This window comes from Tamandua tetradactyla, chromosome 16 (genome assembly GCF_023851605.1).
Source record: "Tamandua tetradactyla isolate mTamTet1 chromosome 16, mTamTet1.pri, whole genome shotgun sequence".
Taxonomy (NCBI): domain Eukaryota; kingdom Metazoa; phylum Chordata; class Mammalia; order Pilosa; family Myrmecophagidae; genus Tamandua; species Tamandua tetradactyla.
Window position 1 is genome coordinate 61,007,024 of NC_135342.1, and position 17,072 is coordinate 61,024,095.

General features: G+C 38.4%; 2 protein-coding genes across 11 annotated transcripts in view; one reads left to right on the plus strand and one right to left on the minus strand.

The window, feature by feature from the left end:
* The window catches only part of KCTD19 (potassium channel tetramerization domain containing 19), a 37,894-nt gene extending 35,697 nt beyond the window's left edge, over positions 1–2,197 (minus strand). For 4 of the 6 annotated variants that reach the window (XM_077132706.1, XM_077132705.1, XM_077132702.1 and 1 more), the window contains exon 1: positions 2,112–2,197. In XM_077132706.1, the coding sequence (XP_076988821.1) occupies positions 2,112–2,159 (48 nt within the window). In that variant the 5' untranslated portion in view covers positions 2,160–2,197. The other 2 variants (XM_077132704.1, XM_077132703.1) reach the window with 2 other exon arrangements.
* A 40-nt stretch (positions 2,198–2,237) lies between these two features.
* The window catches only part of LRRC36 (leucine rich repeat containing 36), a 104,458-nt gene continuing 89,623 nt past the window's right edge, over positions 2,238–17,072 (plus strand). For 2 of the 5 annotated variants that reach the window (XM_077132724.1, XM_077132726.1), the window contains exon 1: positions 2,292–2,395. In XM_077132724.1, the coding sequence (XP_076988839.1) occupies positions 2,326–2,395 (70 nt within the window). In that variant the 5' untranslated portion in view covers positions 2,292–2,325. The other 3 variants (XM_077132727.1, XM_077132725.1, XM_077132728.1) reach the window with 3 other exon arrangements.

The following is a 17,072-nucleotide window of genomic DNA, read 5'->3' on the forward strand; positions in this document are numbered from 1 at the left end:
TAGAATGGGCAAATAGAGACTGTCCGCTAATGGGTACTATGTTTCTTTTTGGGGTGTTGTAAATGTTCTAAAATTGATTGTGGTTATGGTTGCATAACTCTGTTAACATACTAAGAACCATTGAATTGCACACTTGAAAATGGTGTATTGTATGGTATGTGAATTATATCTCAATAAAGCTGTTTAAAAAATGAGAACATTATGATGAGGGGTTTCCCACCCCCATGGAACACAAGCAGAGCTTTCTTGGGGTCTATCTGCAGAAATACTACCTGACCGGGCAACTGTGAGGGCCTTTTCATAGTCACAAAGGCAGCAAAGGTAATTAATGTTATCCAGCTTGTTAAAAGTTCAACGTCATCTATTCATAAGTGAATTGTCTACTTTGCTTCAAGGTGACCTGGCTTATCAACACTGTGGGAAGGTAGAAAGCATCAACCATACAAACAATCTGTATCAGATTTTAAAATAAACAGCCAAAGAATACCACCCTTGTAAAAAAAAATTTAAAGAGTGGTGAACAGTATATAAAAAAGAACCATAAGTAAATATTGAATTCTAGTTAATAACATGTATGCTGAAGAAATGGGGATGCAAGGTACTGATATCTGTAATTATGAAATACATAAAAAATAAGATGGATTGATGGATAGATGTGATAAAGCAAATACAGCAAAATGTTAATCCAGGTGGTGGTTATATGAGTATTCACTGTACAATTCTTTCAGCCTCTCTAAATGTTTAAATTTTGCATTAAAATGTTTGGGAGAAAAAAGTAGCAAAAGCAAGAGGTGGCTGCTCAAGAGAGGAAAAGCCAACTTCAACAAAAACCTGCATCCCCTCTTTTGACAGCTGAGGAGAGAAAATAAATGCATGTGACAAAGGGGTGGGGTCCTGTTCTAAATATTCAGATAAAAATAATCAATCATATATGACACATTTGAGGCTGGAAAGTCTAAAGGGGGCATGAAGAGAAAGATTACAAATGGTAAAATGATGTCGTGACCCACAGAAGCAGAGCTAGAAAGCCAGTCTAATGAGCTAATAGGCTTTTCTTTTGAGTTCTGGCCCTTCTATGTATGGCTATAGACAAGCTGTGAGTAACTAAAGGCACCAAAGCAGGAAAGCACAAATAAGCAAGGACCCTTGATTTTGCTTTCTGTTCTTGGAGAACTAAGACAGCAGGTAGTTCTCAAAGGTGACTTGGTGAAGGTGCTCACAGTGTGCTGATTTTGGATGTCAAAGAAAACCTGCTTCCTGGAGGTGAGTCATCGTTCTGGGCCCTAGTTCCTCCTTTTTTTATTAAGGTCAGGGTAAGAGGTTGCCTTCTCCTTGCACACAAGTGCCATCCACAGGTGGTCTCTCAAGAGTTGCCTGCTGGAGTGAGGACAGGAGGGTAGAAATGATGTGGCTGTTTTTCCAGAATCTTCTGGTCAGCTCAGAGCGATCTCAGCCTGGTGAGAGTGCTGGGTCACAGACAAACTTGGGAGGTGGAGGGGGATATGGTACTTGAAGGACAAAAGGCTTCTTGCCAGACTGTCTGCAGGAACTGCAGCCTTAAGATGTCATCCCCACCCCATTCCTCAGGGCATCACTCTTTTCCACAATGACCCCCCCCTTCCAGACAGGCGCTCCTTCCAAAACAAGAACCATCTCATGCTGTAAAGACAGGGCCCCAATTCCTCCCAGCCAAGCTCCCCAATCTTTCAGCAACCTTTCCTGCTCCAGAGGCTGCCCCAACCCTCAGCTGAAACATCCTATTCCTTAACTGAAGCAACTCCATGATGCCCCTGAGTTGAACCCCAAAACCTCAGATCTGGAACTCCAAACCTTATCCCAGAGTCACCATCCCCAAGTACTGGGATATGAAGACCACCCCTCCACAGTGGTACACCGGCAGCTCTCAGACCTGTAGCCCCCAAGTCCCCAGAGCTGAAGCTCTTCGTCCCTCAAAATAGGCTCACTCTTCCAACTCCCTTCAAAGCTGGGGCCACCCCGCACCCCCATGTCCTAGAGCCAGGGCCCCAGCTCCGTAGCCCTGAAACCGGGCTACGAGATCCCAATCCGCAAACTTGGTGGTTGTGGCGTTCCCAACAGGGCGGGCTCCATACCATAGTCCGGGATGCTGCGGCTGGCGGGCAGGCGCGTGACCTGGACATTAACCGCCACAGGAGGAGCGACAGCGCGGGGGGGCGGGGCCAGGGGCGGGGCCGGAGCTGGTGCCTGGGCGGGGCCCGGTTGCGCGGGGCGGGGCTTGGGGCCGGCAGGATGGCCTCGCGGGCCACGGCAGGTGAGCCGTGCGGTGAGGCAGGTGGGCTGGCGGGGATGGCGGAGCAGTGGGATCTAGACGAGGAGGGCGTCCGCCGCCTGGGGGCGCTGACCCTGGAGCAGCCTGGTAGGGACAGGGCGGGATGTGAGGCCGCCGGGGTAAGGCGGAGGGCGGGGAATTGAGGTGGAGGCGGGGAAATCGAGGTAGGGTCCGGGAACCCAGGCAGAGGAGGAATAATTGAGGCAGAGGATGGGTAATTGAGGCGGAGGAGGCGTCTCTGAGGCGGAGGAGGGGTGATTGGGAAGGAGAAGGGGTAATAGGGACGGAGAAGGGGTAAATGATGCAGAAGGGTTCCACTGAGGTGGAAGTACTGAAGTAACAGGGGCTTCTGGGGCAGAGGCCAAGAAATTGAGGGAGAGGAGGGGAATCTGAAGTAGAGAAGGAGAAACAAAATTAACTGGGTTCACTGCGGCAGAGAACACTCAAGTGGGCAGAGGACAGGAGTCAGAACTCAGGGAAACTGAGCCGGAAGAGGGCCACTGGTGGGAGAAGGGAAATGCTGAGAAGGACTTGCGAGGTGGGCGGTGTTGCTGTGGCACGAATGGGGATTAAATTTGGCAGTTTTTGAAACTTCTTACCCTGAGGGGCTTGGCGTGGTGGCAGTGAAATGGGAAAGGGCATTTATCAGATGCCCTCTCTTCCTCCAGCCTCTGGGCATTCTTTTTATCCATCTGGGTGTGTAGCTTCCTTTTAAGAAGGGCTCAGAAATGGACCTGAGGTGAAAGGAATAACAGCTGGAAAGTCTGATCTCTCAACCCTTAGGTCAGTGTTACAGGTTTGCACCCAGTACTAAATATGTAACTGACTTAACTGCTGACCCCACCTTGGACCCAGGGTCTGACTCATACGGCTGGCTTTGTGAGTGGTTAAGGAGTAAAAGAGTTGTAAAGCTTTTCAGGGTTCATAATTTAACTTCTACTTTCCCTAAATTCACTATTATATCTTAATGCCAGCTTCTTTGTTAAGTGCTTTACCTGCATTATTTAATCCCAGTAGTAAGCGTGTGAGGTAGATGCTGCATTGTTCCCATTTTACAGATGAATGCAATTAGGTTTAGACCTTTGCCCAAAGTCACACAGCTGGTAAAGTGATGCAGCCAGGATTTATTAAGACTTTGTTCTAATCATAAGAAAAAGTTGCCTTTCTTGCTTCCTCTAATACTTTTCTTTGTGGGATATGAAAAAAATTATTTTATTTTGTTTGTAACCTTTTAGAAAGTGTTCAAAATTAGTCCATGCTAATAATGGTCAAACATTACATGGGTGAATAAAGAGGTTACTAATCTCTCCTTCCTCTCCACAGAGCCTTCCCCCAGGGAAACCAATGATAGTTTGACATGTGTGTAAATAGATTGATATAGATATTTTAGGCTTAATTTTTTCTTTTCCAAACTACTTTGAACTCTCCATTTTTACAGGTAACCTAATAAAAAGCTTTATTGGCTTGACATACTTCTGTGCTTTTCTTACCTTCTTCATCTTTTTGAAAAAGTTAATTCAATTTGTTTGATTTTTTGGCACTTAACCCCTTCCGTTCTCCAGTGAGAACAATATATAACCCATTTTTTGCTTGTCTTTATTTTTCTTAATTTTATTTCAGGCATTTGAATAACAAAGTTAATGGTGCTCATTCTGACAATTCAAACAAAACAAAATTATCTAAAGTAAAGTGAATATTCTTTCCCTCCTTCCTTACATATTTTTCTATTGCTTTTACAAACATATGCTTGTTGCCTTTTGTTCATTTTTAAAAAAGAATAATAGCAAATATATTTGGCAGTTTGCTTTTTTATTTACCAATGGAACATGGATTTTTTTAAAATTAAATGAACATGCTGCTATAAACATTACAAAATTCTTCTGTACGAAAACACTGGTCACCTTTGGAGAGAACGAGATTAAGGAGAAAGGCTTTCACTTCTAGTCAATACTTTCTATACTGTCGGACTTTTCTTACTATGTAACAAGTGTTACTTAAAAAAAAAATGTCCAAAGAGATAATCCCGGTGATGCAATTATAGTCCTTTTTGTTGTTTTTTTGCGTTATATTTCTCTGTATTTTTAAATTGCAGTAAATGTGATTATTATCTTTTGCCAGACAGAAATTTTTCATCTTTAGGTAGTCAAGTTTATTTTTCTTATAATTTATGCTTTTGTATCTTAAGAAGAATTTCCCTACACTGATGTAATGAAGTTATGCTCCTGTGTTTTTATCCTAAAAATCTTCAGTTTTGCTTTTCACAGTAAGTCTAATCTATTTGTAGTTTATTTTTTATAAATGTTGCTTGATATGAATATCGTTTTTTTAAATACCAATAGTCAGTTTTTCCTGGAACCTATTTGTAGTGGTACCTCTGCTGTATAACAAGTTACTTTATAAATGTGGGTCTGTTCCTAGGCTCTCTGTTCTGTTCTATTTCTTTATTTCTGTATCAATACAACACTTTGTAATTACCATAGTTTAACAGTAAGTCTTATAACTTAAATTCAGTGCCCTCCCTCCGTTTACCAAACCCTCCTCCCCCTTCAAAATTGTCTGGGCTATTCTTGGCCCTTTATTCTCTCCTAAGAATTTTATCATCAGTTTGCCAATTTCCATTAGTGTATTTTAAGCAGGGATATGACCCAATCTAATACCTATTTTAAAAATATGACTCTCACCTGTTAGAGGCCTGTTACACTAGTCTAGGTATTAGATAAGAAGTGATCACCCTCTCCCTCTCTATGTGGTACATGACTCCCAGGAGTGTAAACCTCCCTGGCAACGTGGGACAGAAATCCTAGAATGAGCTGGGACTCAGCATCAAGGGATTGAGAAAACCTTCTAGACCAAAAGGGGGAAGAGAGAAATGAGACAAAATAAAGTGTCAGTGGCTGAGAGATTTCAAAAAGAGTTGAGAGGTTATCCTGGAAGTTATTCTTACGTGTTATATAGATATCCCCTTTTTAGTTTAAGGTGTATTAGAGAGGCTAGAGGGAAGTACCTGAAACTGTAGAGCTGTGTTCCAGGAGCTGTGTTTCTTGAAGATGTTGTATGACATTAGTTTTCACAAAGTGACTGTGTGATTGTGAAAACCTTGTGTTTACTTTTATCTACGGTATGGACAGATAAGTAAAGCATATGGCTTAAACAGAAATAATAGAGGGAACAAATATTAAAATAAATTTAGTAGATTGTAACACTAGTGAGCAATGAAAGGGAGTGGTAAGGGGTATAGAAAAAATAGGGGGAACAAAGGTTAAAATATATTGGGTAGCTGGAAATACTAGCAGTCAATGAGAGGGAGGGGTAAGGGGTATGGTGTATATGAGTTTTTTCTTTCTTCTTTTTATTTCTTTTTCTAGAGTGATGTAAATGTTCTCAAAAGTGATCATGGTGATGAAAATACAACTATGTGATGATATTGTGAGTCACTGATTATATACCAAGAATGGGATATGTTCATATGTTAAGAATGTTCATGTTTGTATATTGTCATGTTTTGTCAATAAAAATTTTTAAAAAAGAGAGATAAGGAAAGGTGGTCTGGACTTGGAGGGTGACAGTGGCGATGGAAAGAAGTAGACTGAACCAAGGTGCATTTTACAGGTATAAGGGGCAGAAATGACAAAATCATTGGATGTGGGAGATGAGGAAAGGGAAGATTCAAAGAATACTTAGTCTTGGTTTAAGTTGTGGCTACACCATTTACTGATGATGGTACCATTTACTGAAAGAGGGAAAATATTGGAAGGAAAACAGATTTGGGGAGGAAGAATCAATAGGTCTTTTTAAAGCATCTTAAGTTTAAAATACTTATTAGACATCCAAGTGAGAGCTAATTAGTAGGCAGATGGATATATGAGTTTGATTGCAGAGGAGAGGTCAGGATCAGAGATGTATATTTTGGAGACATTAGCAAATAAATGATATGTAAGGCATTGGGCCTGGATGAGCTCAACAAGGGACGGGGAAGAGAAGGCTTAAAACTCAACCTTGGGGTATTTCAATGTTTACAGGTTGAACAGAGGAGGAAAAACATGGTGTCTTGGAATTTAAGTCAAGGGAATAACGGTCACCTGCACCAGCTGTTGGCAGGCTGAGCAAGTTAAATTCAGAGACGTGTCTGTTAGATTTGGCAAGATGGAAATCATTGGTGACTTTGACAATGGGACTTTGGGATGGGATGAAAAGAGAATGATTATGTGAGGAAAATGGTTGAGGGTAAGCACCTTTCCTGAGAAACTTGGCTTTAAAGGAGAGTAAAGAAGTAGAATGTTAGCTGGAGGGTATGATGTGGGATCAGAAACAGTTTTTATTTTAGAGGATTGTGGGAAGATGGTGGCGTAGGTAGCTCTAGGATCTAGTCTTTCCACCAAAACAACTATTAAGTAGGTGGGAACTGTCTGAAACAACAATTTTGAAACTCTGTAAGCCAGAAGAGCGCTGTGCAGCATCCAGGAAAGAGTAGGAGGAAGAGGTTGGTAAATACAGTAAAATCCAGTGAATTGCCCTTTCCATGTGGTGGTTACAGGTGCCCAACCCCTACTTTCATGTGGAGTCCAATCCTTGGCTAGCTTACAGATGACAGAAAGAGACGTAAAAGTCCTCTTCCCCAAGACCAGGGAGTCAGCACAGCTGATGGCTGATTACAGTTTTTGATTAGTGACTTTGGATGACTGGGATCTTGGCTCTGAAGTAGGCTATTGTTTCAACCTGCCCTGGACAAAGAGAGCAGCAGATGCTATGCTTCCTCAGAGGTGTGCAGGACAGTTAGTAGAAGGGCTGCATTTGTTGGGCAGGTCAAGAAAAACTCAGCTTTGGGGAGCCAAGGAAAAAGGTCCTGGCTCCCTTCCTGACCCCCTCTCTAGGTTATTTTGGAATCAGTCTGTGCCCCCTGGCCCTGTTTCATACGGGAAAGAAAGACTTGGGAAACTCCTCTCCTGGAGTACTCCACCAGAGAATTTATCCTCTAGGCGAAAGCAGCTTGAGACAATGAAAGGAATGTAAAAAACTATAGAAGCAGAGAGTCTGGGCAAAGGCTTATTGCTTTAAACACCCTTGGAGCTGGAAGTCTGACTTCTGGGAAACAAAGTGAGCATTCAAACTCCTGTAAACAGGGACACGCCAAGGCAACTAACAAGCACAAGCACGGGACAAGACACAGGCCCAGAAAAGACAGGAAGGACTCTGAATGCTGTGTTTGCCTTGGGCGGACTTTTCTGATAGGAGGGCTGAGGCTCAAGAAAATTTCAGTCTTATCACCAGCTGGTTACAAAATCAAGAAACAGACTCTCAGGGAATAAGTCCCAGAATTAACATTTTAAAGTATTAAAATGTACAGTGTGCAGGGCAGGCCAAGGTGGCTCAGCATGCAAGAATACTCGCCTGCCATGCCAGAGGACCTGGGTTCAATTCCCAGTGCCTGCCCATGTAAAATAAATAAGTAAATAAATAAATAAATAAACAAACAAAATGTACAGTGTGCAACAGAGTACGTAACAAATACAGAAACAGCAAATGATGGCCCATCCAAAATAAGAGGATAAAAACCCAGAAAGCCCCAGTGAAGGCTAGAATGTGAACATACCAAACAAAGACTTAAAAATGAAGGAAAATACAGAGAAAGAATTAAAGGATATCAGAAAAACAATAAATGAGCAATATGAGAATTTTAGTAAAGAGATAAATTTTTTTTAAAGAACCAAACAGAACTGCTAGAGTTGAAGACCACAACAACTGAAATGAAAAACTCCCAGGAGGGTTTCAAGAGCTGACTGGAGCCTTCTGGCTGGAACCACCATCTTGCAGTAATTTGCCAAAATGTCGAACACAAAGGGAAAGAGGAGAAGCACCTGCTATATGTTTTCTGTGCCTTTTGGAAAACATGGAGTTGTTCCTCTGGCCACACACATGTGAAGCTACAAAAAGACCATATTGTAGAAATCAGGGGAATGGGTACTGTTCAAAAAGGAATGCCCCACAAACATTACCACAGCAAAACTGGAAGGGTCTATAATGTTACCCAGCATGCTGTTGGTTTTGTTGTAAACAAACAAGTGAAGGGCAAGATTCTTGCCAAGAGAATTAATATGTGTATTGAGCATATTAAGCACCTTAAGAGCCGAGGTAGCTTCCTGAAGCATGTAAAGGAAAATGATCAGAAAAAAAAGAAAGCCAAAGAGAAAGGTATCCAGGTTCAGCTGAAGTGCCAGCCTGTTCCACCCAAAAAAAGCACACTTTGTGAAAACAATGGAAGGAAACCTGAGCTTCTGGATCTATTCCCAATGAATTCATGGCATTAGAAATGTAAAAAAGTAAAATACTTATGGATTGTTAAAAAAAAAACAAAAAACAGAACAGACCAGAGCTGGCAGAATAAAGAATCAGCAAATTTGAAGACAAGACAATTGAAATGAATCAGGCTGAGGAGCAGAAAAGAAAAAGAATTACAAGAAGTGCAGATAACCTAAAACACCACAGGGCCACCATCAAGTGTACCAATATATGCATTATGGGAGTCCCAGGAGGAGAAGAAAGAGAGAAAAGGGCAGAAGGAATATTTAAAGAAATGACAGAGAACTTCCCAAACTTAGCAAAAGGAATGAATGTGTTTCAAGAAGCCCAGAGAACACCAAACAGGATAAACATGGATAAAAATGCACCCTACCATATATCAATCACGCTATCAAATGCAAAGGACAGAGAGAAAGTTCTGAAAGCTGCAAGAGAAAAGCAGTAAGTACAAAGAAGTCCCAATTAGATTGAATGCCAATTTCTAATCAGAAATCATGGAGTCAAGAAGATAGTGGTTGACTGATAACTTGAATGTGTGTAAATTTTTGGAACCTGTCTAAAAACCAAATACTCCCGCAAACAGATACAACCCATCCTATTCTATTTAAATATTTTGCTCTTTTATTTTATAGAAATTATTTTGCTGAATTCACAAATAGAATTTGATTTAAGAAGAAAAAAAAAGGCAGTGATTGAGATAGTTAAAATAGTACAGAATGAAAACAACTGCAAACCAAGAATTTCATATCAGGTGAGACTTTCTTTAAAAAATGCAGACGAAATTAAAACATTCCCAGATAAACAAAAACTGAGGGAGTACATCACCACTAAACCTGCCCTACAAGCAGTGCTAAAGAAATTTCTTCAGGCTGAAAGGAATGGGCACTAGACAGTGGTTCAAAGTGGCAAAAAGAAATAAAGATATTTGATACAGTTAACCATTTGGGTCATTATAAATATCAAAATTATTGTATTGTTTGACATGTAACTCTACTTCTTACAGGTGTTAAATTGAAATGGTTTCAGAATACAACATACAAAGATATAAATGGTAACAGTACAAAAAATGGTTGGGGGACAGAAAGATATAGGAAAAGTATACGTGTATGCTGTTGAAGTTAAGTTGCTATCAACCACATATGATTGCTATATATTTAAGTTGTTATTTTAACCCCATTGCAATCACAAGGGAAATAAATGAAAAATACATCCATATAGAAATGAGAAGGCACACAATATGGTACAACACAATAAATAAATAAATGAAAAGTAAGCATTATTGGAAGAATTGAGGGGCAAAAAGTATAAGACTTACAAAGGCTAAATAGAAAAATAGCAGAAGGAAGTACTGCATTATCAGCAGTGACTTTAAATATAAATGGATTAAATTCTACAGTCAAAAGGCAGAGCTTGGTAGAATGGATTAAAAAGTATCTCCTAACTATATGCTGCCTGCAAGAAACTTACCTTACATTCAAAGATAAAAGTAGTGTGAAAGTGAAAGGATAGAAAAAATATATACCATGCAAGTAGTACCCAAAAGAGAGCTGGGGTAGCTATACTAATATCAGATAAAATAAGCTTTAAGTCAACAACAGTTATGAGGAACAAAGAAGGGCATTATATACTGCTAAAGGGGTCAATTCAACAAGATGAATTAATTATAAATATATATGCACCTAATAGAAGAGCCCTAAAATATATGAAGCAATTACTGACAGATATGAAGGGAGAAATTGACAGTTCTACATTAATAGTAGGAAACTTCATTATGTCACTTTCAATAATGTATAAAATATCTAGTCAAAAGATCAATGAGGAAATACAAGATTTGACTTAACAGACATAAATGGAGCACTTCACCCAAGAAGAAAAGTTCTTCTTCTTGAGTGCACATGGGTCATTCTCCAGGATAGACCATGTTATGTCACAAAACAAGTCTCAATAAATTCAAAAACATTGAAATCATACAATACATTCTCCAACCACAATGCAGTGAAGCATTGTTACTGATTTCTATCAGTAACAGAGAGAGAACTGGAAAATTCATGAATATGTTGAAATTAAATGAAGGCTTCTTAAACAACCAATGGGTTGAAGAGGAAATCAGAAGGGAAATTACAAAATGTGTTGAGGTGGATGAAAAGGAAAAAAAACAACATACCAGAACTTATGAGATGCAGCAAAGGCAGTGCTAAGAGGCAAATTTATAGCTCTAAATGCTTACATTAGAAAAAGAAGACTTCAGTGACAGAACTTCAAAACTGAACGAATTTGAAAAATAAGAGCAATCTAAGCCCAAAGTGAGCAGAAGGAAGGAGGTAACAAAGATTAGAGTGGAGATAAATGAAACAGAACAACAACAAAGACAATAGCATCAACAAAACCAAAGTTGGTTCTTTGAAAAGATAAATAAAATTAACAAACCTTTAGCTAGACTGACAGAAAAAAAAGAGAGGATACAAATGACAAAAATCAGAAATGAGATGCAGAACATTACTACTGACCCTCTGAAATAAAAAAGACTATAAGAGGATACTATGAACAACTGTATACCAATAAATTAGATAACCCAGATGAAACAGACAAATTCTTAGAAACACGCAAACCACCTACACTGACTCAAGTTAAAATAGAACATCTCCACAAACCAGTTACTAATAAAGAGATTAAGTCAGTAACCAAAAACCTCACAACAAAGAAAAACCTAGGACCAATGGCTTTGAAGGGGGATTTTGCCAAACATTTCAGGAAGACTTAATTCCATTTCTGCTCAAACTCTTCCAAAAAATTGAATAGGATGGAACACTCCCTAATTCATTCTACGAGGCCGCCATCACTTTCATACCAAAGCCAGATAAAGATACCACAAGAAAATTACAGACCAATGTCGCTTATGAATATAGATGCAAAAAATTATTCACAAAATACTAGCAAACCAAATCTAACTGCAAATTAAAAGAATTATGCACCATGATCAAGTAGGATTTCTATCTAGTGTGCAAGGGTGGTTCAACGTAAGAAAATCAGTTAATATAATACACCACATTAACAGAACAAAAGAAAAAAAATGATCATCTCAATTGATGCAAAAAAGACATTCATTTGACAAAATTCAGCACCACTTCTTGGGAAAACACTTAAAATACTAGAAATAGAAGAAAGTGTCCTCAACATGATAAAGGGCATGTATGAAAAACCTATAGCTAGCACCCTAATTAACAGTGAAAAACTGAAAGATTTCCCTCCACAAATATAAGATCAGGAACAAGACAAAGATGCCCACCGTCAACACTTGTATTAGTCAGGGTTCTCTAGAGAAACAACTGATAGGAGAAATATGTAAATATTGAGAGTTTTATAAGAATTGTCTCTCTTGATTGTGGGGATATACAAGTTCAAATTCCACAGGGCAGGCTGCAAGCTGGGAACTCTGAAGATGGTCCTCTACGAGAAGCTGGCTGAAGTAAAGGTGGAAATTCTCTTTTCTGACTGAATTTCTGACTGCTGAAATCACCACTTCTCCTTCTAAAGCCTTCACCTGTTTGGATGAGGCATCTCTTATTGTTGAAGGCAATCTCCTCGGTTGATTGTAGATGCAATCAGCCATAGATGCAATAAACTTACTGATGATTTCAATCCACAGATTGTCCTCACAGTAACAATCAGGCCAGTGTTTGCCTAACCAAACAACTGAACACCCATCACTTGGCCAAATCAACTCATGAACCTAGCCATCACACCACTGTTATTCAGCATTGTACAGGAAGTTCAAGCCAGAGCAATCAGGCAAGAAAAAGAACTGAAACACATCCAGAGTGGAAAGGAAAAAGTAAAAGTTTCCCCATTTGCAGATGACATGATCCTATCTATATAAAATCCTGAAAAATTCACAACAAAGCTCTTACAGCTAATAAATGAAGTCAGCAGAGTGGCAGGGTACAAGATCAACACCCTTAATCAGTAGTGCTTCTTTATACAAGCAATGAACAATGGGAAGAAGAAATCAACAACCAAAAAATCCATTTGTAGTAGCAACTAAAATAATCAAATATCTAAGAATAAACCTAACCAAGGATGTAAAGGACATAATGCACAGGAAAATACAGAACATCACTAAAAGAATCAAAGACCTAAATAAGTGGAAGCAGATTCTGTGTTCATGGATTGAAAGACTAAATATTGTTAAGATGTCAATCCTACCCAAAGTGATTTATAGATTCAACACAACCTCAGTTAAAATTCCAACAGCCATGAAAACCTTCTGTCTGATGTTCCTTTTATCTACCTTATCAACAGATGAGAGGAACATATGGAATAAAAATAAATAATAGGGGGAACAAATGTTAAAATAGATTTAGTTTGAAATGCTAGTGATCAATAAAAGGGATCAGTAAGGGGTATGGCATGTAAAATGTTTTTTCTTTGTTTGTTATATTTTTCTGTTGTCTTTTTATTTCTTTTTCTGAATTAATGCTAATGTTCTGGGAAATGATGATGATGATGAATATGCAACTATGTGATGATATTGTGAATGTGTTGGGAATGTTTGTGTTTCTTGTAATTTTTTTTAATTAATAAAAAACTTAAAAAAAAATTCCAACAACCTTCTTTGCAGAATTTGAAAATCCAATCTTCATAAATAAATGGAAGGGCAAGGGACCCCGAGTAGCTAAAGCCATCTTGAAAAAGAAGAATAAAATTGTAAGGCTCCACTTCTCAATCTTAAAACTTATTACAAAGCCACAGTAATCAAAACAACATGGTACTGTCTGAAGGACAAACATAACAAATGGAATCAAATTGAGAACTCAGAAATCAACCCTCACCTTTATGGCCAACTGAATTTTGACAAGGGGGCAAAGACCACTCAATTGGGAAAGAATAGTCTTAAACAAATGGTGCTGGGAAAACTAGCTCTCAATGAGAGAAAAAAAAAACCCAAACAAACCAAAAAACAGGACGCCCCCACCATCTCATATATTATACCAAAATCAAAGATCCAAGACCTAAATGTAAGAACCAGAACTATCAAACTCCTAGAAGAAAACTTGGGGAAGCCTCTTCAGGACTCTTTCTTAGGCAATGGTTTCTTAGTCTTTACACTCAAAGCCCAAGTAAAAAAGAAAAAATAGATAAATGGGACCTTATCAAAATTAAAAAATTTTGTGCCTCAAAGGATTTTATCATGAAAGTAATACCATAATCTACACAATGGGTGAAAATATTTGGAAAACACATATCCGATAAAGGCTTAATATCCAGAACATAAAAAGAAATCCTTCAACTCAGCAACAAAAAGAAAAACAACCCAATTAAAAAATGATCAAAAGACATGAATAGCCATTTTTCCAAAGAAGATATACAGATGTCCAGAAAGCACCTGAATAGGTACTTAACATAATTAGCCATTAGGGAGATGCATAGCAAAAACCATTTATAACCATTAGAATGACTGCTATTAAAAAATGGAATATTACAGTTTTGGAGAGGATATGGAGAAATAGGAACACTCATTCATTGCTGGTGACAATGCAAAATGATGCACCCACATAGAAGACAGTTTGTTGGTCCTCAGAAAGTTAAGTATAGAAATACCATATGACCTGGCAATCCCACACTAGATATATACCTTAAAGAATTGAAAGCAAGATCTCGAACAGATGCTTGTACAGTGAAGTTCAAAACAGCATCATTCACAATTGCCAAAATATTAAAGTAATCCAAATGTCCATCAATTGATGAAGGGATAAACAAAATGTGGTATACCCATACAATGGAATATTATCTAGTTGTAAAAAGGAATGAAGTTCTGATACATGCGACAACATGAATGGATGACCTTGAAGACACCATGTTGACTACAATAAGCCAGACACAAAAAGGACAAAAATTGTGTGGTCAAATTGATATGAAATAATTAGAATAAGCTAACTCATGGAGTCAGAGTCTAGAATATAGTTTACCAGGGTATGGAGTGGGGATAGGGAATGGGAGGTTATAGCTTAAAAACGTTCCTCTTTTGGAATGATGGAAATGTTTTGGTAAAGGATGGTGGTAGTAGTAGCCCAACATTGGGAACGTAATTAACAGCATTGAAATATGTATCTGAATGTGGTTAAAAGGGAAAATGTTAAGTTGTATATATGGTAACAGAACAAACATTAAAAAAAAAAGAACTCCATGAAACTGCACTACACAAACCGTGAACCCTAATTTAAACCATGGATAATAGTTAATAGTGCAATCATAGAAATATGCTTTCATCAATTGTAACAAATGTTCCACACCAACATAAGGTGTTAATTATAGGGTGATATATGGGGATCCTGTATTTTTTTTGTAGGATTTCATAATTTATAAAACACTTTTATTATCCATTCTCTCATTTGATTTTTTTTACTTTTTTTATTAATTAAAAATATTAAGAAACAAAACATTAAGAGATCATTCCATTCTACATATACAATCGGTAATTCTTAATATCATCGCATAGTTGCATATTCATCACTTCTTAGAACATTTGCATCAATTTAGAAAAAGAAATAAAAAGACAACAAAAAAAGAAATAAAACGATAACAGAGAAAAAAAGATTATACATACCATACCCCTTACCCCTTGCTTTCATTTACCACTAGCATTTCAAACTAAATTTATTTTAACATTTGTTCCCCCTATTATTTATTTTTATTCCATATGTTCTACTCTTCTGCTGATATAGTAGCTAAAAGGAGCATCAGACACAAGGTTTTCACATTCGCAGAGTCTCATTGTGAAAGCTATATCATTGTTCAATCATCATCAAGAAACATGGCTACTGGAACACAGCTCTACATTTTCAGGCAGTTCCCTCCAGCCTCTCCACTACATCTTGAACAACAAGGTGATATCTACTTAATGCATAAGAATAACCTCCAGGATAACCTGTCAACTCTGTTTGGAATCTCTCAGACATTGACACTTAGTCTCATTTCACTCTTCCCCCTTTGGTCGAGAAGGTTCTCTCAATCCCTTGATGTTAATTCTCAGCTCATTCTAGGGTTTTTTCTCAATCCCTTGATGCTGAGTCTCAGCTCATTCCAGGATCTCTGTCCCACATTGCCAGGAAGGTCCACACCCCTGGGAGTCATGTCCCCCGCAGAGAGGGGAAGGGTGGTGAGACTGCTCGTTGTGTTGGCTGGAGAGAGAGGACACATCTGAGCAACAAAAGAGGTTCTCTTGGGGGTGACTCTTAGGCCTAAATTTTAAGTAGACTTGACCTATCCTTTGTGGGGTTAAGTTTCATGTGAACAAACCCCAAGCCTGGGGGCTCAGCCTATAGCTTTGGTTGTCCACACTGCTTGTGAGAATATCAAGAATTCAACTTGGGGAAGTTGAATTTCTCCCCACTCTCACCACTCCCCGAAGGGGGCTTGCAAATACTTTTCCAGTCACTGATCAAATCACTCTGGGATTCATCGGGGCATCACTCTGGACAAACCAACAAAATCTCATATGCTACCTGAGATTCCAAGTACTTATGACATTCACTCAAACTATCTACATGAGTTATATTAGGAAATGCTCTAGTCAAAATATAAATTTTGTAACAAATAAACATTTTTTGCTTTAGTCTCACACATAAGGTGACATTTTAAAGTATTAATTATCATCTATTTTCAACACCCTGCAATGATGACATTCCTTTGTCCTTCCTCAGGCAAAAACATTTCTTAAATTTGTACATTGTACATTTCACTATTATTATACACTCTAGGCATTCCTAGATTATACCATCTCGATCTTTACCATCTATCTTTCTTTCTGATTTCATTTATGTCCCCAGTCCTCCTCCCTCTATCATTCTCACATGCAGGTTCATTCAGTGTTTTAACATAATTACATTACTGTTAGGTAGTATTGTGCTGTCCATATCTGAGATTTTATATTCAGTCCTGTTGTACAATCTGTATCCCTTCAGCTCCAATCACCCAATATCTCACCCTATTTCTATCTCCTGATGGTCTCTGTTACCAAGGAAATATTCTAAGTTTATTCACTAAAGTCAGTTCATGTCAGTGAGACCATACAGTATTTGTCCTTTTGTTTCTGGCTAATCACACTCAGCATAATGTCCTTAAGGTCCATTCATGTTGTTACATACTTCATAACTTTATTCTGTCTTACAGCTGCATAATATTCCATCTTATGTAAATGTCACAGTTTGTTTAGTCAACTGTCTGTTGATGGACATTTTGGCTGTTTCCATCACTTGGTAATTGTTAATAATGCTGCTATAAACATGTAAATGTCCATTTGTGTCCTTGGCCTCGTGACCTTTGAGTAGAGACAACATATACATGGGTCCTGTTTTTTAAACCGTTCTGCCAGACTATGTCTTTTGATTGGAGAGTTTAATCCATTAACATTCAGTGTTATTACTGTATGGGTAGTACTTTCTTCTACTATTTTGCCTTCTGGATTTTA